Consider the following 24,373-nt stretch of genomic DNA (forward strand, 5'->3'; position numbering starts at 1 on the left):
AATTCTTTTCCAAAGTCTTTGCAACTATTTCTGCTACAGGTGACAGCACGAGGAAACTCCTCAGTATGAGATGAGATCCTTCCTCCTTACTTTTGGGACACAAATATGTTCTGCTCAAAGTGGAATAGAATTACACGAGCAGGTGCTTACGAAACGCTGAATCCCAGGAGAACAGACCTGTGGGCAGGCACGATGCTGCCCTGATGGGCACAAGGGACTCAGCACCCGAGTGGGGTCTGACAGTGGCAAGTTGGACTTCAACCAAGATCAAGCAGCAATTGCCTAGTCTGAACCAGTACCTCTGCTTCACAGGATATTGTCCTCTATAATGTATCCTTGACTTGAATTCATTTCTGCAGCCACATGAAGTGCTGTCTGACTGCTGCAGATTAAAAAGGAGCAGACTTGAAATGGAGAGAAATGTGTTTTAATGCAGTGATAACACGGTATGGGCTCTCTACTCAAATCCCTACAGAAAGGTCTAACACTAACTGTTGTTTCTATAATAGTTCCATCAGAATCAGCACACGACACCTCAGCCAACTTTGATAACACTTCCCTATCCATTCACACTGCAAGAAAACGAGCAGAAAGGAGAGGAACTATTTTGTAGGATGTGAAAATGGAGCCTACAGCAATGACGTACTGTAGAACTTATTTTCTCTGTAGAAATATTTCACGTCATGCCTCTGACCCATGAAAATAGTTTAACACGGAACACTCTAAACCAATTTTTACAGTGATTTTTTTCCCCCCTCAGGACTGAAGCGTGAAAGCAATCAGACAATTTGTGCAGCCTCTGGTGAAATAACTGAAATAAAAAGACCACCATTAAAGTTTTAAAGTAACTACAGTATGCAGGAATCATTATACATACATTAGTAAAGTACCACTGCCTTCTTGCCTCAGTCATTAAAGTGCTAATGATAAACTGGCAGAATTTTCTCTAGTGAATTCTTCCATCAGTGAAGAGTCTATACTTACACAGAGTACTGCACCTTGATGTTTTTTATGGGAGAAATACCATTTAAACAAACACAGAGTGTTTCACATACACGTTGCACGCTGCCTTTGTCCACCTGCTATTCCATTTTTATTTCATAGGCATCTTTGCGGTGTCAGTTTTCATCGTGCATCCTGCAGGGCAGAGCTGCAGCCCCAAGTTCGCTCCGTGGCTGCCATCTCGTGGCTGCAGCAGCTTCTCCTCCTCGCTATTCGCCGCTCCAGAACAAATCCATCCTGGAAATTACCTGCTCTTTCCATCCTGGAAATTACCTGCTCTTTGCAACTCCTATAAGGGAGAGTTTCTTGCTTTGGCTGCCCAAGAGCAAGGTTGTCGAGTCCTAACAGAAAGTCCAAACTCTTTTGCCTATTCAGGCAATTGAACCCCCAGAGTTGTGCACCTAAACACTGGTCCAGGGATAACAATTAATTCTAGTTCGCCCCAAATCTTCATCTACCCTGGATCCACCAAAATAGACAAGCCCAGTGGATTCCCTTTCCTATCATCACCCAAACTTCAATCAACCACTGCAGCCCAGCTGGCTAGTTGAAAGCTCTACTCGCTGCCTTTAATGTCCATCCACTTACTGCCAGAGGATCCCCTGAACAGCTTGAGCCATTTAAATAGCAATTACCAAGCAGTAGTTAAGCATGTTTTATAAAAAAACTACGAATAACTTAATGTCCCCCCAGCGGAGAGCAAACTTGATGACACACAGAATACAGCTGAAGTCATATAGCAAGTCAATTCCAGAAAAGAATGTGGTAGTCCTTACATTGAGGTCTATTCTGTAAACTCATTTAATCTCACTTTAAAAATGTATATATACACCTACTACAAGCAGGATGGCATCTAGCTTTTGGTTTTTTTTAAAAAAAATACTCTTCTAAGCTGAACATACCTGCTTCAGAATATATTGGTTAAGCTTCACACACTGCCACACAGCATAACTGCAAACCAAAATATTTTGATTAAAATTACTACCCGCAAAATGTCTCGCCCAGAGTTTAGAGTATTTCACAGAGCGAGATACCACAGATCTGAAACCAAATGAGACTCTTTTGCTGCGGTTATAAAATTTATCATGCAAAACATCATTTTATCCATGCCACTATCATTTTATCCATGCCACCAACTGAGTATTTTGATCCTTGCTCTCAAATTCATTGTGTAGTTTAGTACATCCCCAGCATGAAATATGAGTATATTGTAATTCTGACAACCACAAAAGCCAGGGGCAGATGCTCAAAAAGATTCCCAATAAGAATCATGAGGGAGAAAAATAGCGAGAACTCTACAATGCTCGTTAAAGAGGCAAAAGTAATTCAGTCTTAAATTTCACCATCAAGTTTCAACAGAAGAGAGGCCTTAAGGCTGAAAGGTGAAAAATAATTTAAAAAAACCAACACTTCCACCCTTAGAATTCCCTCTGTAGATCAGAGTCCATTCTCAGTACCAAACCCACCAAAAATTGCTCTTCCTTTTTATGGTGTTTTGTTCTCTTCTGAAAACATCTACCTTATCTGCAAGAGATGTTTATTTTAGGGATTGCCATTTTAGTCACTATTTCAGTATTAACATGCGCTGGTAGATACATATATATAACAGATAAGTGGGAGAAAGTTGCGGTCAGAGCAAACGCCACCTTTTGGCCTCAGATTTACTTTATCCCCCACGGACCAGAGATCTTGCAATTACATCTTAGCCTTTTAGCAGCACAGCAGCAAGTGCCCAGGGACGCAGCAATGCAGCAGAGGCTTTGGTGAATCCACACGCCCAGTACCAAAGCGGAGCGTATGGAGGCTTTGCCCTACCTAAATGAGGCAGGCATTAACAATTCCAGCAATAAGCATTGTTTAAACAAGATAACACTAAAGTCTCCCTTTGGGGATCCCTACAAAGCATAAGCTGCCTGTCTCAAGGACATTCCAAATGCATTATTGTGAGTTCTATCAAAGAAAGAAAAATGCTAAAATAGGATTAGTGATGTTCAGTCAGGGCTTTGGCAGCTGCAATCACTCGATGTTTTCCAAAATGCATATGAGCAGTATGAACAGTGGAAGAACTCAGCATACACTGATACAACTTTTTTTTTCCCCTCTTAATTTCGACAGAACGAGAAACACAAATTAATCTTTTCATCTAGATCTCACCTTCCATGTATGAGCTCAAAGATAGATTAGAAAGAAGATGAACAGCATACATTTTATATATGGTCAACTTAGAAATTTAATTCTCTTCTTATAGGAGGCAGAACAGTGGCTCAGAATGTGATTTCAGCAGTTGCTGGGGTCAGGAAGGAGGTTCACAAACATCTTCTGTGGCCAATCACTCAGGTCAAAGTCAATGCCTCAAAAATACCTTAGTAAAAACAAATGTAATAATACTATGTGGGAAAAAAATATATCAAAATATACTGGGATCCTGTCAGTCTTTATATCCTAAAATAAATAAAACCTGAAAAAGGTGGTGCTGCCCCCTAACAACAAGGAGAGCTACAGAGTGACTCTGATGTTTGATAGAATTAAAATGCATCGCAGTAGGGAACAGTTGAGTCCATCAGTACTATGCACATACTAATGACCAGTTTACAGGGACTTATTAACCTCATTGAGATCTAATGAAATTAGCATATCTTAGTTTAATGACCAGCTATTTCTCAGTATCTGACTGCAACCACAGTTCTTTATATCATGCAGTCTTTGGGAGACATCTATTGCTGCTGTTACCGCACATTGGACTATTAGATTATTTAGAAGAGACAGGGCACTCAGAGCATCTTCATAAAAAATAATAATAACAAAAAAATATATATACAAGTAAAAAAAAAGATTTAAGAGTAACTATTAATATAAAGCTTTTCAACTTAGCTAATACATTTCAAAGACTAGAAAGCATTGAAAATTTTTCTCCTCTGACAAAATAAAGGTTTCATTATATTAATGATCTCCAAAACCTCTAGATGTTGATATTTTGAATCATTTTGTCTTTTAAGAATCACTGATTAGCAAACTGAAATACAGAACTACTGGTTCCAAGCCATAGTGAATTCTTTTTCAGGGCTGCCACTGAAACCAATAGGACAAGTGACAAGTCATGATTAATTATTTAGTATAATGGAAACAGATCCATAAGAAACATCAAGGAAAGAAGGCCTGTCACTTCCAAACTAAACATCTTGGTCCTATTTTCTACATTCACCTTCAATAAGCTCCCTCAGTCTCACTCAGGTATCTCTGTCGCAGCAGGGGACCGTAACACCGGGGCAATGTGTGATTTCTTTCATTTTCCCTCACGCCTCTGTCCACAGCATCAGTCAAGCAGCACCACCAGTGCAAGGGCTGCAGACACCAGCATGGGAAATTCTAAATTTCAGAAACGTATAAGGCTGAAATTAAAACACAGAAATTATTTTCCTAAATGTATGTATACCTATCTTCAAAAGACTTAAATATAGCAGTATGAAAATCAGACCTGTTTCTATGAATGTCATTCAAAACTCTTTAAGAGATCAGTATAAATATTTTCAGTGGGAATTTTGCTTTACTAAAATATGAAAGAAATGACCCAGACAAATACTGCCACTAATGAAAGATGCTCTTTCCAAAGAGAGGACTTAGAGAGAAAAAGTAGTTTAAAGACATAATAACCATCTGCCCAGTGTTCGGAAACACCCGAAGTGATGAAATTAATGACATTATTTAGCTGTTTTACTAACCCAGATTTTCACTATGCTGAGAGTGCTACCGTTTTCCCTGGCACGCTGCCCTTTTCAGAGGCTCTATCATTAGCTTGTTACACTTGAGCAACTGCAGTGCCCTAACTTTTTTACTCCTGTCATTTTTATTTTAAGGATTATAAAATAGTAAATTATAGAAAGACTTCTGAAGCATATAAAATATTTACTTAAGAGGTGGATAGTTTCTTTCAAGCAATTGCTACCTATCTTCCATAGAAGAAGAAATGATGAATTGCAAGAAACCTTAATACTTCTGGAAAAGGCATTTCTAAGAACAGTAACTAAGTCCAGTATCACTTTCCTTATTCCCATAGACTTTCAGTACTTTTCTTCTTCCTCTAAGAATATAGCAAAGATTGTGAGCCAGAGTCTGCATCAGTATAAAGAATGTATGTAAACCAACTATAATAAATGATGTGAAAAACGTTATAAGATACCACTATGTCTTTAAAATAATGTTCTGGCATGTAAGAAGGGAAGCTCCTCAAAGATTTTCCCTTAAATACAAATATCTACTTAAAATTAACAGCAAAAAACAGTAAGAAAATAAGACGCTACCTAGACCACATTTTCCTATGAAGTTTAGTCTGCAGCACAATGGATATAGAGAGAGACTATGGACATTCTGGCAACAAAACGCAGAGACAAGTGACTCCTGCCATGTAATAGCGTTCCAGGCATCATCCCTGCAGCGTTCTGTGCTGCAGCAGCCTTGAAATGAGGCACTCAAAATGCCAACCTACAGTTACTCTTTCCAGTCCTCACTCAAGTTTGCACCACAGACAAGATTTGCAACTGGAAGATCAGGCTGACAAAACTTTTGTGCCATGGCCAGATGCCTCATCACTCAACTCAAACAAAACTGAGACTCCACGTACTTAATTTATGAAACTGCACCCCTCGAGCACAGATGTTCTCTCCATTATTCAAAAGCAACATAAAATTTTTCACTAAGTTGGAGACAAGCATTGCCTATCCTCATATGGTCCCAATGTCTTAAGGCGAAGCACGAGTTCAACCTGAAATGCCTTCATAATAGATCTTTTTTATGCTAGGTAAGACCATCAAGTTCATCGTGGTAAGGTAAATTTCTCTCCATGTTAGTTTTATCATCTGTGTAAGGGGAGTAACTAGATGTGTAATGAGGCGCAAATATATAAAAGATACAACTAGAAAAAGTCTTCCAAATACACAACCATGCTGCCACATGCCACTTCTGCAGAGCTCCATTCAAAGGGGTGGTTAGAGTTTAATTCATACGCCTAAAATTGTTCAAGATCCACAGCTGAAATCTTTTAAAATAGTACTATTACTCTATATGTAACAAAATTATAGATTAAATACTTTGGAAATTCAAGTGAACAAAATGAACTTATTTTATCAAGTCAATTCCCTTATTCGATGAAGATGAGTGAGGTCTGTGCATTTAGAACCCAGTCCTCACAGTTTTATCTTTAAGTAGTAAAGAGCACGATTGTGGCAGACTGAAGGAGCTTTACTTTGCTGCTGTTTTTTTGAATGGCTATCTTGCGTGATTGAGCAGAGCTTTGCTCAATTCTCAAAGCAATTTACTAAAATTGAGAACAAAATATTTGGTAGAGCAAGTTGGTCAGTCCTAGATGATGACTTCTTATTCCAAAACAATTACAATAAAGGGAAAACGGGTTATGTTGCTGTGAAAATATGACTTTTTCCAAATAGCAGCAGACAAACACAGAGATACAAAATCACAGCCACAGAAGTCATCACAGAAAATAGGGTATGTCCATGTTGCACCAAGAAACGTCCTAATTAAAATTGAATTCTTTATTGATAATATTTTTCTGAGAGTTATATGAAGTAGAATGCATGTCCCACAATAGCAGGAAAGGTGTTTTCTTCTATTTTGTATTAATAGCTTCAACTCCAAGTAGGTTCCAAGGAGCTGGTACGATACCGAACTGCAATGCAAGCAGGGTGAGGGTAGTACCTATGACTTTGTATTTAGTGCATTATTGGATCAAAGAAAATGAAGAACCATTGTATTCCACTGCATATTGCTCCACAAAAGGGAAAAGGACTTATCCTTGGCCTTTTAATTGAAAAGTCTTGGGTGCTGGTTCTTATAATTATTTACTCTTTTTATCGTTTACTGAGATTTAACTGTTTAAGGGTCTTTGAATCTAAAGGGTAGATTCCAGTGCTCATAACATTTCTATATGTTTGCTAACACCATGTTCCCTGAAACAAAGGTGCTCATTTATGGCAGCATGATTACAAAGAGCTTCTCACAAGGTTTGGCATAACAGATTCTTCAGAGGTTTAAAATCATCTGCACCTTCCCGACTGAAAATGACCCACCTGCAAATGATCAGTCTGATGTGCTGTGCACTAGTTATCCACAAGACATCATAAAAATATATAGTATTTAGCGCTTGTAAAAAACCTTTACTGGAAAACAAAGAGGTGACAACCAGGTGTTACCCATTCCTGGCCACCCATATCTGCTCTAAAAAGACTGTGTTTGATGCTCCACTGTCTTGCACCTTGTGCCATTCATTACACTTTTTAAGAGAAACCTAATAAAGGAGCCTTAATTTTAACCTTCACAGTGTACAGATGTCAATGACAATGAAGTACAAGGCAGAAGAAGAGTAATCTCCGTGGATAAATGGATATTTTAACATCTGTCTCTGGCCAGAGATTGCTAGCAAGGCAGCTAATTAGTGCTAAATCTGGTGATCATTTCTTGGCTGATAAGTATACCTGTCTACCAAAGAACTACAGAAAAGCCACAGATTATTTTGCAGATTAGAGTAAGCAGCCATCAGACAGTGATTATTTTATGTCTGCCAACTAGGAACTGGTGTAGAAGATTAAAAATTAGACAGTCCACACCTTACCTCTAATGTAGGTGTGTCTGGTACAGATATAAATTGACACTTTCCAATTCAGGAACGAGTTGCAGACCAGCAGTTCTGCTTTACAGTGGTTTTATCTCTCAATTAGATATATTTACATTCAAATTAATTAAATGCTGCTGAAATACTGCTGGTTGAACATTAAAATATCTGCTTTCACTGCCCATTTGTACTGAGGGACACATTGTGGTGGTAGATTATTGTAATGTCAGGTTATTGTAGTTAATATGCTAGCCAGGTACAAAAACAATTACTTTCAAATGAAGCTGACATCATTTGCCCTTCTGTACTGGAGCTGTTCATCAGATGTCTTACCTCTGCCATGCATCACTTGATTCTCTCTGAATTAATTTGCTGGGTCATGAAACCTGCTCATTTAAAATTTTTAGAAGATCGTTACATTTTTTAAACCCTCTCCATATTCTTCAAATGACTTTAGAGCTTTACCCACGCAGCTGAACAGCAGACTAGATAAACTTACCAACTCGGAATGACTAAAGATGAAAACACAGTGCCAGACTGACTCTTGAAAAAAACACAAATCTTGTAAACCTTTTGGAGGCAGAAGTCATTCCTCCGCTAAACTGAACCTCGCCCCAAACCCACCTCTCAAACAGGTGCGGCTTCAAATAGCAAACTCAAAAACATTGCACTAACCTAGTTCTCTTTCCCACACCGCATCTACAAGCAGTTTTACCTGCTTACGTTTGTTGCATTTATTATATCCAAACCAGAGCTCAGACTCAAGAGTGGCTCTGAAGAATATGTGAATTTCTTCAGGCATCTGTAGCAGGGTCAACAACATCAGCACTTTCCTCTTTTCATTTTAAGACTGACTTGGCAGCAAAACTAAGAGCATCATCCTCTAACCAATTCTGCACCAACAGCTAGTCAATTTTCTTTCTTGGAGGTTTCCTCTCTAAGCACTAACTAGACTAACTTGCTTCAGCTTGCAGAATCTGACTAGATGACAGCCTGGAGGAGGAAAGACTATGGTAATAAAAATTTAATAGGTTACATCAATAAAATTTATTTTGCAAAGAATGGAAGAGAAGAAAAGCAGAGAAATAATTCATTAAAAACTTCAGCTTAGCAGTGCCAGGAGCCATGCTAAGAAGACAGAATTGAACAGTTCAGAAACTTAAGTATACTCGACATCTGGCAAACTGAGAAAGAGCTGAGTTATTCAGAGAGATGAAACCACACAACAACTTCTAATTAAAGAGTCTGGTGATTCCACTGCAAATAAGTATCCTAAATATATTAGTATAGATGTCCTTTGGAGAAAGGATAAAATGGAGCTAGGGCATCTTTTGTTTATTTTCCCCTTCCTCATTCCTGCTTTCTCCCCTCCTCTCATCTTCAGGGAAGGAAGAGAGCGGGGTGGGGTGGGGTGGGGTGGAAAATGCTAGGCAGGGGGGGAAGATGGTATTGGTATTTTTATTAAGTAGCTTCTTCCAGTTGAAGAAAAGTGATATGGGAGCTTTGAAAAACTCCTACTAAATGATAATACCTGTGTTTCACTCCTTGCTCCCTGTCAGTTTGTAAGATTTTGGAAAGGGTAATGATTCCTGCAATGATAATGTCAGAGGAAAGGGGGTGCAAAATGAGTGGGGTTTCTGAAGAACACTTTTGGCAGCAATCAGCCTAAATACTATAAGAGACGGGTGAGGAATTGTTTTGATAAGCATTTCCTAGAAGGTTTTCCTACCTGACATCTTGCCTTTGGTGGTCTCAGTCGTTGCTATATTAAAACCAGTCGTGTAAGCAGTGTGTGTCTCCTTTTAGAATTAAAATCTGCTTAGAAGCAATCTTGACAGTAATTGGAGGTCCCACTGTTAGCTTCTTACCCACTCTCAAAAGAAAATGGTTGGTGACAAATTTTCTTGGGGAGAACATTCATGAAACCATAAGCCAAAGTTAACACTCTTGGTGTAAGATGTAAAAATTCAACACATTGAATGGAAGTACAGCCAGCGTTTTCCGTGTCAGCATTAGAATACTTCATGTTCTCAGAACAACGAGAGAAATTTAAGCATTTCTTGAAGACGGACACTGGAAACCTAGTCAGTGATTTGCTTACACACAACTTTGAAAAGAATGAAACAAGTTCAGTGGAAAATTGTTATCAGATACATTTATTAAGTAACAGTATTCACAAAAGAGATGCTTTGTTAATATTTTTTAGCTTCTGTATAAAAGTTTGCAAAAAACCCTTGCTGAATTTTATCGGTGTACATGTAGTCACAGGTTATAGCTGGGGAAAGATCAGACAAGAGGATTTCATTAAAACCTTCAGAACATTTAGCCAGTGCAAAAGTGATAAAATGATTGGCAGTTGAGCTGCCAATCATAAAGCTTTTTGGGTCAAAAATTAATATTGTATCATTGACAAAACTTAGATTACTTCAGTTTTAGACATTAGCTACTTAACTACTCGACTCGGCTCTTTTCCATGAAAGGCTTTTAAATGTACAATCGATTCCTTTCCTGCACACAGGCCATGCTCCAAACTTATGCAATCTAAGCTTACAACTTAGCCTACCACTAGTTCATTGTCACTGACACAGTTTTCTGGCTTAAGTATATCCAGGTTTTTTAAACTGTTGACAGAACTGGAGAGAAGTCTAGGTGAACTACCCTCTCCCTGGGGGAATACAAAGGCAGCACACAGAGGAGCAGTCTGAACGAAGAACAGAGATCAACAAGGCAATCCTGAATCTTATCCACATTTCTATGGAAACTCTTATAAAAGTTTAGCTTGTCTGCCCTTTATATGAAGCCAGTGTGTACAATTTATCTACATAGGACAGTTTCAGATCACACAGCAAAAAATAACCTCTTGATACCACCAAAATTAAAGCAAGGTTCCTTGGAATAAATTTGTCAGTTTTCCTGTTACTTATACCTGAACGACTTGCACATTCTCTCCTCCGTCTTCTTCTAAAAATCTGAATAATGTTTCAGCCTAAAAGAAAACAGAACGAAGTCGAGGCATACGTAACTTTGGAAAAACCTGCTAACTAAAGTCCACCAAAGTGTCTAGTAGTGCCATCCTTGGAGTTCTCAGCTAATCTGAAATACGTGCAGAGGAAAAGAAAGCAATCATCCACATGCTGGATTTACATTGTGTTGTTACCGAATGCACTGCAAATAAGAGAAACTTAAGATTTATTGACGTAGAAAGCCTTAAAGCTTTAAGAAAGCTCTCCCTGTCAGACTTCATAAGTCTGATTTACTACACACATTTAAAACATGAAAAACATGAAGTTTCTAAGGTATCACAAAGTCAAATAACTTAGCGTAAAGAAATATATCATGATCCGAGCTAATTCCACTTCTCACAGAAGGGAAGAATTTAAATCTATGCAAAAATAGAAGACAGTCATTGATATGTCTCATGTTCCCCACAAAAAGATTCTTTTACACAAACTTTAACCTGCAAGAAGATTAATACATTTATTGCTATGCAATCTCCAAATAAACCAAGAAATCTGACATGCAAGCCATCCAGCATGTGCAGGAAACCTTCAAATCCCATTGAACCAGAGCACTAAAGATACTATTATCAGGCTTTTCACTCAGAACAAACCCCTGCTGGATATGGAATTCATACACAAGCATAACTTTCAAGGGGAAGGGAGTTGGGGACAGACACCTTGTATCTAGCTTTTTCTGTCCCAATTATGTTCAAGGACAAGGAGAGTTTTCATAGGGATGTCTGAAGTAACATACAATTTATAATCCAATAAAAGCTCTTACTCCAGAACAGGAAGCTGGATCCCAAAGTAATTAAGACATCAGGTCAAACTAAGATCAAGTCACCAAACGTCCTCCATTAACAATTACTCTATCACTTTAACACACAAAAAAACCCTCCAATCATCACTGGAATTAACTTAATACATACCTATACAATAAAGCTCGGCCTTTATTATTTGCTATAGAAAAAAAGCCACTCCTGGGAGAAAAGTCCATTGATTGAGCAAGATAAATTATCTTTCTTCTGAACATTGGGAAGTTTGAGAATACAGTATATGAAGGAATGTGCACCTATTAAGAGAGTTATAATTAGTTATAACTATAGAAAAACAACAAAAAATCCAAATAATACAAGCTCCATATTAAGTTCAAATATTGAATATTGGGAACACACTGCAGTGCTAGTCACTTTAACATTAAGCAGTTTATCAAAGTTTCCCATCAGTTTTACTCAGTAGTCCCAATGCTGGCCGGAGTTCTGACAAGAGGTACTGAAAATTCCATTTGTTACAGGCAAAGTCATATCTACCACAGTGAAAAAGACCATTTTAAAAAAGAATAGGATTAAGAATTGAACTAGATGTTATCTTAACTTCAAGAAAAACAGTGCTCTTTTACAGATATACAGCATTTGCACATGTTCTGATCTGCTTGGCCTAGCTGACATTTTTGCAGTGTATGCTATCTGCCTACTATCTTTACGTCACTAAGAATATATATTTTTTTCAAATAGAAGAAGCTTGCACTAAACAAAACTCAACATACCAGTTTGACAGCCTCATCAACTTCTTTGGAAGCCACTGCCAAAATTTCTGTTGTGGGATTGAAGGTCACAGAAGTTGCAGCTGTAACTAGGTTCATTATAGCTTTAACTGGTTTAGGATTCTTTTCTCTGAGACACACTTCAGTCGTATACAAGTTCACAACTCCTGAAGTTGAGCTGAAGAGGATACATTAATATTGGGAATATCAAAAAGTGCATTTATAGCACACATTACCTTGTTATTTACAGCTACCACCAAGAACAAAACAAATAAAAACTCATCACATTCCCAACAGACTTTGTATACCACAAACAGAAAATTTGTGTTAAAATTAATGTTCTTTTCATATAAAGAAAATTTTCATATAAATTTGGAATATAAAGATATGTTTTTACCAAGGTCATCTTGGTAGACCAATTTTTTTGCAACTAAAACTTTGGAACATACAGAGGTTAAAACACCCATTACGATTTTTTTTTTCTAGTGGACAAACTACTACAATAAAATATACAATTAATTAAAAACAATAAGAATTAATATCAATGATTGAATGAACTAAAGCTCTACTCTATCCTCATTACAGCTCAACTTATTCCACGCTCTGCACTCTTACCAGCCACAACAGTTTTCTGAAAAGCTACAGAACAAGACATTAAGAAGTTACACCTGGTTTAGTAACTTACCCACATGCCACATACTGGTTATTTCTTGAAACAGCAATACACTTGCCTCCCAAAGAGCCTTCATCTTCAAATTTGTGTAGACATTTCCTGCTTTTCACATCCCAAATGAAAACTTCACCTTCCTCTGGTTTTGAGGTAAAGTAGATAATTATGTACAAGCCACATACACAGATCAGTGATGTGCAGATTTTGTTTGGTTTCAGGGAAAAAAAAAAAAAAAAAAAGAATGTGTTCACAAATGTGAAATACAAGGTATTAAACAAAAAGCATACTAAAGCATAAAGCATACGTCTTCACACATAACCACTTTTAGATCAGATAGTATCATAGTCTTAATTCATTTTGTAAAGCACTGACTGCTTTGTAAAGAGGTCTGTGATTAAAATGTCCTTTAGATTAGTGCTAACAAGAACACTTACTTGAATACGTATATATTTTGCTACTGTCTGGAGTGAAAGCAGATGCAGTGCACCTTCCATTAGCTTTCATAGTGCTGATCAGTTCCTTTGTCTATAAGAAAAATTTACAGCAGTGAATTAAAGATTCTTTCAGTTTTAACATCTTCTTGACTGAAGTGTTCAATAATTGTACCTCAGGAGTTGCAAGACATGTAAGAATTCTATTACCCCTTCCTTTCCTTTTAACTGCATAGAAGTTAAAAGTCATGGCTTAAAATGGAGCACTCAAGGAATACTTCATGCTCACAGATGTGCTGTGACATGTACAGAAATACTCAGCAAGAACACTGCTTTTGTACTCCTCTCCCACGAAACTTGTTGCTAAACTGGCAATAAAGAACAGCATTAAGACTCCTTCAGACCCAAGTTACCTACACACCGCATACATCTCCTTTTATAACTACAGCTAGCTCACCAAAGGCTCATAGGTTCTCTCACTGGGGGATCCCTATTACATAACAGAACTGAATACTTTTTGACAAGAGACTTTTTCTAGGGAAAACTTGAAATAAATCCAGTGATTACCAAGCAAAAATTTAAATCTGAAAAGAAGAAAGCCTGTATGTTTTATGAATCATAGGAAATTGCATGCTTTATGAACCAGGCAGACCTAAACTCTCATAACTCCCAAGAAAAGCAGTCTCTTTTCTCCCACTCTTAACACTCTGTTTCCAAACTGGGGCCATTTTTTCTCAGCACAGTGTGCACTAGGTGAAACAGACATGATTTTCCTAATGCTAGCTTAAAATGCCTAGGTATCCCTGGCTTTAGACCCAGCACCAGTCCCATCACATTTTCAAATATCCAAAAATCATTTTCTGAAGCTGACAGTACATATCATATTTTTATTTTAACCCAAAAGTCCAATGACTTTTCAGATTAAAGGTAAGCAGAATTCAGGTAGCAAAGGGTACCAAGAGAACATCACCAAGAGAATCATGATAAAGAAACCTTACCTTCATTGATAGCAAGTGAAGATAACCTGAAGTTCCAGTAAGAAGCATTAATGATCCATCCGGAGACACTTCAAAATCCCGAACAAATCTTTCTTCCATACCTTTAAAAAGAGATTCAGAATCTCACGTTGGCATGACTTATTCTTTTGCTTCAACTTTCAAACTTCATAATGAGTATGAGTAAGACCTGACCTCATTTCAACTCTACAACTTAACTTGAAGTCCATGTAACAACTACGTAAACTAAAATTAAACACATTTTCTTTAAGTTAATTTATATGCCAGCTCTACTCGGGGCAATTTCAACTATTTTCAGCTTCTCAAAGTGCTAACACTTAAGCATACCTCTTACTTGATGTACAGGAATTATACTTCCACCCATCATGTCATACACATAGAACGTTTTATGGTGGGTACCAGTTGCTATAACTTGTTCTCCATCAGCACTGAAACAAGCCTTATGGATCGGAAAACCCTCTAAATAGATGCTCTGTATTTTTGGATTCTTTATACCATCAACCTTGAAAAGAAAACAGATTGTCACATTAAGGAGCATATAAAATAATTTTACATACAAGATTAACCTTGACTAGCCAGTACAAGAGACTGAAACAGTAAATAGTAGACTATTTTTAAGCATTTATCTTTCCATATCTTCCCAGTCTACAAACAACTTGGCTCTCATTGTCCTCTGTCTTCCTTGGATACACTCCAAATCTCTCACCCTTCATGTCATTTTTATTGTGCATTCCCATATGGCATCATTTGCTTTGCATTGTTCTTTCTTACAGCCCTGTAACTCAAGCCTGACTTGTCCCTTTGGCCATTTCACAGGTCCCTGAACAGAGATTTATATTTCAGAGCAACAGAACAGAAAAGTCTGAGGACCAGCAGCCCTGCCGCATGACAGTCTCCAGACCTTTCCCACTGCCCCAAATGTTTTGAGCATTTGACTTCCATTTAAAACTATTATTGTTCCTCATACTACTACCTTTTCAAACAAAAGAGAAGAAGAAAAATCTCAGTCTTGGTCACTATAGACCTTGAAACCAAACATACTAATGAAAAAAAGCCTTCACTAAAACCCTGGACAGAAACAATTGACCTATACTCCAAGAGCAGTTAGCATAAAGTCACAAATGAAGGAATTTTGTTAGAGTAAAATTTCAACGAAACAAATTGTGTAGACACAAAAACTTCACAATCCCTGTAACATGGATATGTCATCACAGGAAGGGAGGACAAAAATAGCAAATTCACCCCACCCAAGCTATTTTTAAAAAGTCAGTTGTTAGTTTCATTGCATATATTGAAATTTCGCACCTGAAACAGTGACACACATCGATCAAGGCCAGCAGTGAGGATGACCTGAGCAGAAGGATGGAACTGCACTGTTGACAGTCTTCCACCAGAGAGACGTTCCTGATTAGCAGGCAAGCAGACTTTCACCTACAATGCAGATCAAACAGTTAAAAATAACATATTTGCTTATACTGATGAGTAGTCAACCAATTTAATTGCTCCTAAAAGGCCTTGCACATAGGCTGACTTTTTCGATAACTTGCACAAACAAAATATATAACACGTCAGAGAGGGTGCTTCGGTAACACAGACATAGGAAGCTAATTAGTTTTTCTACTGACTTCCAAATCAATGCAGCCGATATAAAATTAGTTAAGTTTCAATTAATCTAGAACACAGACCAGATACTATATGAAACTCAAGTCTGTCAAATCAAGCAGGCATTTCTCACTGTACCAAAGACCATTTCAGTAGCTTCAGAGTTGTGAGAAAATATCATCCTTCCTAGTTTCTCTGAAGTAAATACTTAGGCCTTCAAATTACAGGGGAAAAAAAGAACAAGAAATGCATACTATCACCAACAGACACAATACAGCAGAGCGTCCGTAGGTGTTGGAAAAATGGCAGAAGTAGGCTTGCCTTTACCTGTATAGTACCTTTTGGCAGAGACTCTGAACTTGATATAAAATTTCCAGTTCTGCATAGCAGATCATCATCTTCATCACTATCCCCTAATTAAAACAAAGCACACGGAAAAGACTCATTTCACAAACTTGACTACACATCACATCCTACAAAATCCCCATAGAAACAGAAGCACACTGAAGGGATAAGCTGATTTATCCAGCATTTTATCACCTTATTGTCAGCACAGAAACATCAAAAAAGGTTTTACGAATTGCCAAACAAACAAAAATACATTAAATATATAGTTCAATAAATATAATGAGTTTCTTTACTATCACTTGCAGTCCTTCTGGTTTTCTTCTTGTTTTCTCTATCAGCCCAGGCAGGAACTCCACCCATAGCTCGCTGAAATCTAGCGAGAAAGAAGAGGAGACAGGGAGAAGAACTTCTGAGAAAACTGCTTCCTTCTAGGGGTAACACTTACATGACAGTCAGTCTCAATTCAATTGAGGTTATGTGCATTTAAAATCACAACACAAGCTTTTCCTGCCCTCTCAGTTTCACTCATATGGATATTAATGTATTTTTGGGATTTGTAGAACATGAAAGGAAAGCACAAATCATGCAGAACATGACAGTCCCCTTCTTTGGAGTTGTGTGCTGACACCAAGACAGCCCACACACATCTAGCAGTGCTGGTGAGTATGTTCATATTCCAGCTCATTCTTCCTCACATACCCTACTAAACAGAAAACAATCAACTACACTGAGTTACTATCTTTTATCATTTTTTTGAATATAGCTCCCTAAAAAAGAGGTAAGTTGATATATCTCTACTAAAACAAGTACTAAATTAGACGTGGAAAAGTTTATTCACAAACTTTTGGTTTTAGTGTTTGTTTGTTACTTCAAGACAGCCAATAATGCTAGAAACTATAAGCTGCCCAAAAATTCAGCAGATAAAGAGTTCTTCGAGTGTCATATGCAAATATCTCATCTTAGCAAACATATCTACAGCAGTGTTAGTGAAACTCACTCTTCCTGAAGTCTTCGCTTAAGTTTTTCCTTACTAAGGATCTTCTCAGCATCACTTTTCATCATATCTCTCTTATACCTATGAGTCATATCAATCCTAGGGAAAGAAAGAAAAAAAATATGGAGAACAAACTCAAGTCTTTCACGCTGGTTCTTTCAGGCATCATCCTGAGCTCCATCTATGTTTTCCAGCTTACATTTCCTCAGCTTCATCCTCCTCATCCACCCAGGCGGGTTTCTTGGGCGGCAGGAAATCATCCTTCGCTTCATTCTCCACTTCCGAGTCGCTGGAGTCCCTCAGAAAGTTTCCCTCGTCGGTGGCATGAGGCTGAGAAGAACCGGACAGGCCGCGTTATCCCGCCGGAAAAGCCGGCCGAGCTCTTCCACATGGGAAGCGCGAGCGGCCCTGGGGGGCTTCCCCTCACACCCCACGCCCGGCCTACCGGCGGGGGCCCTGCGAGGCGCCGCAGCAGCTCGTCCTCCTCGGCCGCCAGGCTGTCGCCGAACACCAGCTCCTCCAGCGCCCGCTCCGCGCCCGATGCCCCGCCGAGCGCCCGCAAGTGCCGCTCGCGGCGCGACGCCTCCTCCGCCTCTTGTCGCGCCGCCGCCATCGCCTTCTCCTCCGCGCGCGGCTGCTGCGGCTTCGCCACCCTCATTTTCGGCTTCGCCACCCCCGATTTCGGCTTCGCCACCCCCGATTTCGGCTTCTTCGCCGCCATTTTGGGGCGCCGCGGCCCCGCGCGCGCCGCCACCGCGCGCCCCATGGCTCCTCACAGCGCCGGAACCGGAACGCGGGGGCGGAGCCCACCTGACCCGCCCCTCGCGCGATTGGCTCGCGCTGCCGCCCCTCCTCCGCCCGCGTGACCCGCCCCGCCCCGCCCTCAGGGTGTGTCACGTGGCCTCCTTTCTTTGCCTTCCCTGCCTCCTGCTGCCCCCCCCCCCCGCGCCGTGCACGTGACGCGCGCCGAGGCCAGGTCGCTCCATCGCACCCACAGGGGGGTGCCATGCCCCGTGTGACAACAGCCCGCCCCTCCGCGGCAGCCCGAGGCCGCCCCCCCGCGCCTCACCCCCCGCGCGAAGGTAAAACAAGCCCCTCCCCGGGACCGCTTTCCGCTCGGGCGGGGGCCGCAGTGCGGCGGAGACACCCCCCCCACCAACTCAGCGTAATGGTCCCGCCCGCGGGGGGTACGGCGAGCGAGGGCGCCCCAAAGAGGCGGGGGCCCAATGAGCGCGCGCGGTGGGCCGGGCGCTGCGCGTGCGCAGTGCGGTTATGCTAATGTTGTTGATGTTCCGGCGCAGGGAGTCGGGCTCCTTTGGGCGGCGGAGGGAGCGGCTGAACTTTGCAGGCCGCCTCCTGCCCCCGCTGGGCCCGGCCCCTCGCAGGGGGAGGCGGAGGGGGCCGAGCCGCGGGGAGGGGGCAGAGGCGGCGGGCACCTCCTGCCCATGAGGGCCTGATGGAAAGCACAAAGGAGCGGGTGAGTGGCGGAGGGGCGGGCGGGCGGGACGGGGGCGCTGCGCGGGGAGGAGCGGCCCCTTGGGCTGCGCGCTCCCGGCACGGGCACCTGTGTGGGAGGAGAGCGGCGCCGGCCCCGCGGGGCGGGAGGAGGAGGACGAGGAGGAAGGAGGGGGGTCTCGTGGCGGGGTCGCGGCGGGCGGCGCTGTCACCCGCTCGTGGGCACGTGGAGGCGGCGGCCGCTTTGTTGTGATGCGGCTGCCCCGAGAGCCGCCCCGGGAGCCGCCGGCGCCGCCGCCTGGGAGCAGCCGCCGGGGCCGCTGCCGCCCCCCGCACCGCCTGCCCCGCCGATTCCCCGTGTTCGTTAAACGCGGTTTTGGTGCCGGTGGAGGTTTTGGCTCCGCGCTGGACGCGAGCGGCGAACCCGCAGAGCCAGTTTCGCTTTCAGGTTGGCGGGGAGAGTGTTTTAGTGGGAAGGAGCCTGTCCCGTGTGTCTTTCAAAACCAACCCGCTCCTAAAGCGTCCCCTGACTGTGGTGGAAGCTGCCGCATGGAGGAAAAGTAATTCTTTTAGAATAACACCGAAAAACGTGGGTGGAAGTGCGTGTGATTCCTTTATTTCACTTTGAAAGCCAGCTGCGGCTTTACAAGCTGCAGGGAAGTTCTCTCCGTTTAAAACCAAGGCTGTTTTTCAGGTCGGAAAGCTGCATTAATTTGTTTACTTCGTTTTTTGAAAAAGTTATTTATAGCGGCCTGATTTTGTTCCATAAGGAACGGAATAATAAGTTGAAGAGAGAGTCTAGCCCAGAAAATTACAAGGGACCTAAAACGGCGATAGGCTTAAGGAGAAACAAAAGGCCAGTGTGTTAGGTCGGTGATCATCACTAGCGGCTTCTGCCCAGGGCTCCTTCTGAGGAAGAGAGGAGCGATGGTCTCGGGAAGCGCAGGCAGCCTAGGGACCTGGCCACGTCCTCCCTTGCCCTAAAGAGCAGTTTAAATCCTAGTACTGAGCGTGCAGCCACAGCGCAGTGGGGTCCTGGGCTGCAACCGAGGGGTCTGTGTGCTGTGGGTCCCAAAAGAACCACATGGCAGTGGTGGGTAATGATGAACGTGAGCACAAAAGTTCCCTTGGCTTTCATCTTTCTTTTTAAAGTTTGGTTTGATTCTGCAAGGCTCTTGATACCTCCTGCAAACTGCTGCTGCATACCTTCGTTTCCCAGGTAAGTCAGTACGTGCTGGGTGCGGTGATGTTTTGCTGAATCTGGTCCTGGGTACATAGAAAGAATTCGAATGTTCCAGGGGTTGGGGATTTGTCTTTCTTTTGTGTATTTTCTTTTCTTTTATTTTAAACAGTAATATGTTGTTTAAATAAAGTATTTGACTTATAGGCTTCATGTCTTCCAGATATTCCTGTGTGTAAGGGCTTTGTAGAAGCGTAATGGAATTTGTAATCGGTTTTGAGTTTTCTCAAAACTCAAATATTTCAGATATTACATCTCTTCCCCCCCTCCAAATTGCCTTCTAATTTGATATATTTTTTTGTAAAAGAGTCTCCCCTCTTGTGTGAAACCCCCTGGGGAAGAGGCTATGGACAAAACCATTGGCAAACAGCAGAAACTGGCTTCAGACAAAATGCTGTCATACATAGCAAATGAAGAGACAGGAAAAAACATTTCTGTAATTTTCCAGCTGAGATTTTACTTGTAATAAGAGTGGAAGGCCCATTTCCAGATAGAGGTGAGTTGCTTCTATAAAAAGTAAGTTTGGTTGGTTGTGATTTCCAGGAATCCCAAGATGTTTAGGTCTGGGGTTTTTTGTTTGTTTGTTTTTAATGAAAACTAAAAGTATGTTTCCTTTAAATTGGTACCATGTTTGAATTTTCCTTTTTTTCTCATGCTATACGATGCAATTAGTTCTTCAGTTCCACAGGGGCAAGCTAGTATTACTGCACTATGTTATTTTGGCTAGATGAATTTCTGAAGAGTTTTAATGAAGTAGTTCTGTCGTCTCAGTGGCTTGGTGCTGAAATCCAGAGCTGAAGCTAAACTTGTGGTGTAAAGCACTAATGAACTTCTGTAAGGAAAAAAAAAATAAAAAAAGCTGTGTATCCAATTTAGTATCAGCTTGGAAGTACACAGTGGGCAATGTGTGAACTGATAAGGATATGTAATTAAAGTAAATGTGTCTTATCCCATACAATTGACTTGAAGTTTGTGGTGACCCCGTGGTTGCCCTTGGCCTCCAGTGCCATCTGTCCACACTTCTGTCGTGTTCCTGGGCTCAGCTCCGGATACAGCCAGGGGAGCGTCGTCTGCCTTAGAGGTGCCGGAGGGCCTTTGTTTAGCTGCTGCTCTTATATCTTGTCAAAATTCTAATTTGCTGCCTTTTCGAATTCAACTGCCAAATTGTAATAGCATTTTGAGCAGGTTTAAACCTTCCTGTGACCCTTTTGTACCAGCCTCCTTTGGCAAAGATGCACTACTTGGAGGCGAGGAATTCAGTTACTGTGTAACTTGGTATCTTCTCTAATAAGTTTTCCCCTTCAAAACATTTTCTCGAAAGTTTTGTCAAAGCTTGAGCATAGGCTTCATCAAGAGACTAAGGCAGTTTTCTGAGTAAGTATTTGATATTTTATTAACGTTAAATTGTTTTTGTGTATGTTTTGTCAATGCATTGTTTATTCTACTTGTTCAAGTTTTTATTCTGGCAGAGTAATTGCTACACTCGAATAGTATTTGCTATAATGTACTAAGCAAATTCAGCTCTCTGTACAACGCTATATGTTAAGGGAGAAATGAGAATTTATTTTTCATATCTGCTTAGAATTGCCTTCATGATTTTAGGGAAACTCACTTCCTTAACTGTATTCTTTTATCCTTTCATTTACTTTGTGTAATGCCTTAAAAGTATTTCTTAAAAATACATTGTTGCCAAGTATTCACAGCAGGGAGAGGAAGAACTGGGAAATGGGGAGTTGGGCAAAATAAGAAAGCAGTTCTTAGGAGTTCCTTTCTCCACCCATCCCTTCAATAAAGAAAACTATGCAAGAAGCCCCCCCAAGCAAGCAGACCTATAGACTTATCTGCCAGTCCCATTTACACTACTTTATTACTCTGCGTAGCAGTGTTTCCTGTCGAGTAACTGGTATTTTCATTAGGAAAATAAATCTTAGCTGGGATGCCTAAAAGTTTGGCTGGATTGTTTGTTTGTATGTTACTTTTTCTTAATATAATAGCAGATTTTGTACCATGTGCCAGACTCCTGCTCAAAGCATATTTTGCAAGCAGGCAGGATGCTAATTCTTCATCTCTTAATTGACAAACACTGATCTGATTCAGCTCTGAGGGAAAGGTAATCTCCTCAGTGTGGTTTTAATGCTAAGTCCTGCTTCGAAGAGTAGAAAGCATTGTGTTTGTTTTTGTTTTTTTGCATTGCATTGTGAATTATTGTATGGATTGAACCCTACTGTGATGTAATTGTTAGAGCAAGTTACTACTACTGTTAGTCTCTGGCAGGAGAAAAAGAAAGGGTTTTTTTAAAGGAACTGTAGCAGATGGTTATTATTAAAGCGTATAAATTGAAAATTGTGCTTAATCCCATCCTGCTAATAATCATAACCCCCTAGTTTTGTGGTTTTGATGGGCCATGTTCATACTTGTAACTACTATGCAACTTTTGGGGGGGGGAGGGGCGGATTGGGCTACATTCTCACGAGCAGCATGTCTCAAAATTTGCTGTGACATCTGTTTTGTACATAACAGCCTGACCCTTCTGAGGCTTCATTCCTAGAGGTCCTGCAGGTGCCCTGCTTAGATGCATCCATGTCAGGGAGACAAATGATTCCCAGCCAGCTGATAAGGCAGCTTGCTGCTGCACATGGCTTGTACGAGCTGCGCGGGGCCGCAGGCTGCAGCTCCCGCAGCAGCAGCTGCCTCCTGTCTGTTTTGGTTCTGTTTGAGGCAGCAGCCCCAGGGACTCCATGGGAACCAGGTCCCGCTGCAGCGAAATATTTGAGTGGGTTTTTCCTATCTTGCCTTTGGCATAGGGTGCAGTTCCCGAGCTTTGAGCTGTACCCCTTGCTTTTTTTCTGCTCTGAACATTGGATGGGCATTGCGAGTACAGTAGGATTTTGATTCCTTCTTGCAGAAAGTGTCAGAGATTAAAGTCGTTTGCTGCTTTCTACCCATGCCCTTTTTCCATCTGTGCAGGGAAGAGCCTTACTAGTGTTTATTAGCAAACTGGAAATGTTTTGGTCAGCTCTAGCAAAATTTCAGCTTACTTGTTTACATGTTACCTTCCCTAAATTTCACCTAGCTCTGCACACAAAGTGCTTTATAATTTCAAACTCAGTGGATCTTTTTCTGTTGCAGGACTAGGCCTTTTTTTTCCCCCCAGTTTCATAATATGTATTTTGAGTAATTGCCTAAGAATTACAATTTGGATATTAACTATGAATTAGCATGAAGAATGCCCAAAGTAAGTTGTCCTGTAAACATACTTGTTTTTCTTTTTCTTTTTCTTTTTCTTTTTCTTTTTTTTTTTTTGTTTTTCTTTCTTTTTTTTTTTTGGCAAGAGCTTAAAAAACATTTATAAAGCTACAGTATTTATTAAAAAACAATAAACAGAGCTACTGAGTTACTTGTAGCTTGAATTAGTTAATAAAAGAGGTCTAATTTGCCATTTTTCAGGTGTTTTTATATTTTTTTCTCATTTGTGGACATTTTGGCAAATAAAGCTTAGCAGTTATATTAAATACCATTAAAAATCATAATAATAAAAAAGCCATTAAAAAAGCAGAGGCAAAGGTGCAAAGTTCTCTTGTTTACAGCAAGAAAGGGAATTTCCCCAAATTACCTCCTGCTGCAGCTTCCTCCAAAGAGCTGAGTCCTCCTCTCAGTGAGATAGAGAATAACTCACCATGGAGAATAACTATAACTCAGCTGAATGAGGAAGGTGATTGCATTTAAAGACTCCCAAACCTTACAGTGTAGGAGGGGCTGTGGAATTCTGGTGTTGGGTGCTTAATACAGTATTGCATTTCATTGCTTAGCAGGGGCAGTATCCTCTGATGAATGGAAGTTAAATACTGTGAGACATTATGGAGCTTATGAAATGTGGAGGAAGCCAACTGGCCTTCTGGCTCATGTTCTCATCTGTAAATTACTGGTACTGGAAGCAGAACGCTCTATCCACGGCAATGCTGTGCTCAACTTGTGTGTGCACATGTGTGTCAATTAAACTACAAGTCACTTATCCTGCATCTTGTTGGCTTATAGTATCGGTAGTAGAGGACAGGTAAGACTTCCTAGCAGCATAGGTCAGTGTGGAAATCAGGTTTCCCATTTGACTATGAGAAAATCCTCCTCTAATAGGATTTAGACAGATTGCAAGGGAGAGTAGAGAATATTGTAATAAAGGGAGAGCACGGCAGAATGGCAGAAAAAGGCTCGGATGAGATCCAACAATAAGGATGTTAAGGCATACACTCTCTAGGAAAGGGATTGGGGAATTATTGTGATGAAATCTTCAAAGCTGTGAATCCAAAGGCAATTTAAGAGGGAAAATTCTGATCACATTATTTTTCTGTCTACAATGGCTTTTAAATAAAACTAGCCTTGGGAGGAAAAAGGTAGAGGTAAAGGCTTTCTTCTTTTTTTTTTTTTTTTTTTTTTTTTTTTTTTTTTTTTTTTTT

General features: G+C 40.7%; 2 protein-coding genes across 2 annotated transcripts in view; one reads left to right on the top strand and one right to left on the bottom strand.

Annotated features, from left to right (window-relative positions):
• Positions 1 to 9,800: 9,800 nt before the first annotated feature.
• Positions 9,801 to 17,741, bottom strand: UTP18 (UTP18, small subunit processome component). The gene is made up of 14 exons (XM_026046895.1): positions 17,673 to 17,741; positions 17,427 to 17,557; positions 17,231 to 17,326; positions 16,527 to 16,606; positions 16,213 to 16,298; positions 15,589 to 15,714; positions 14,611 to 14,785; positions 14,266 to 14,366; positions 13,271 to 13,361; positions 12,852 to 12,975; positions 12,170 to 12,344; positions 11,553 to 11,695; positions 10,551 to 10,610; positions 9,801 to 9,899 (listed from the first exon to the last, which is right to left on the bottom strand). Coding segments are annotated over exons 2-13 (1,224 nt in total). The 5' UTR covers positions 17,429 to 17,557; positions 17,673 to 17,741; the 3' UTR covers positions 9,801 to 9,899; positions 10,551 to 10,585.
• Positions 17,742 to 19,084: 1,343 nt separating this feature from the next.
• MBTD1 (mbt domain containing 1) overlaps positions 19,085 to 24,373 on the top strand; it is a 28,353-nt gene continuing 23,064 nt past the window's right edge. The window contains exons 1-2 of the mRNA XM_026046779.1: positions 19,085 to 19,901; positions 20,230 to 20,418. The gene's annotated coding sequence lies outside the window, so the exon portion shown is untranslated. The remainder of the gene's footprint in view (positions 19,902 to 20,229; positions 20,419 to 24,373) is intronic.

This window comes from Nothoprocta perdicaria, unplaced genomic scaffold (genome assembly GCF_003342845.1).
Source record: "Nothoprocta perdicaria isolate Ctin4 unplaced genomic scaffold, notPer1 scaffold_46, whole genome shotgun sequence".
In the NCBI taxonomy this organism is placed as follows: domain Eukaryota; kingdom Metazoa; phylum Chordata; class Aves; order Tinamiformes; family Tinamidae; genus Nothoprocta; species Nothoprocta perdicaria.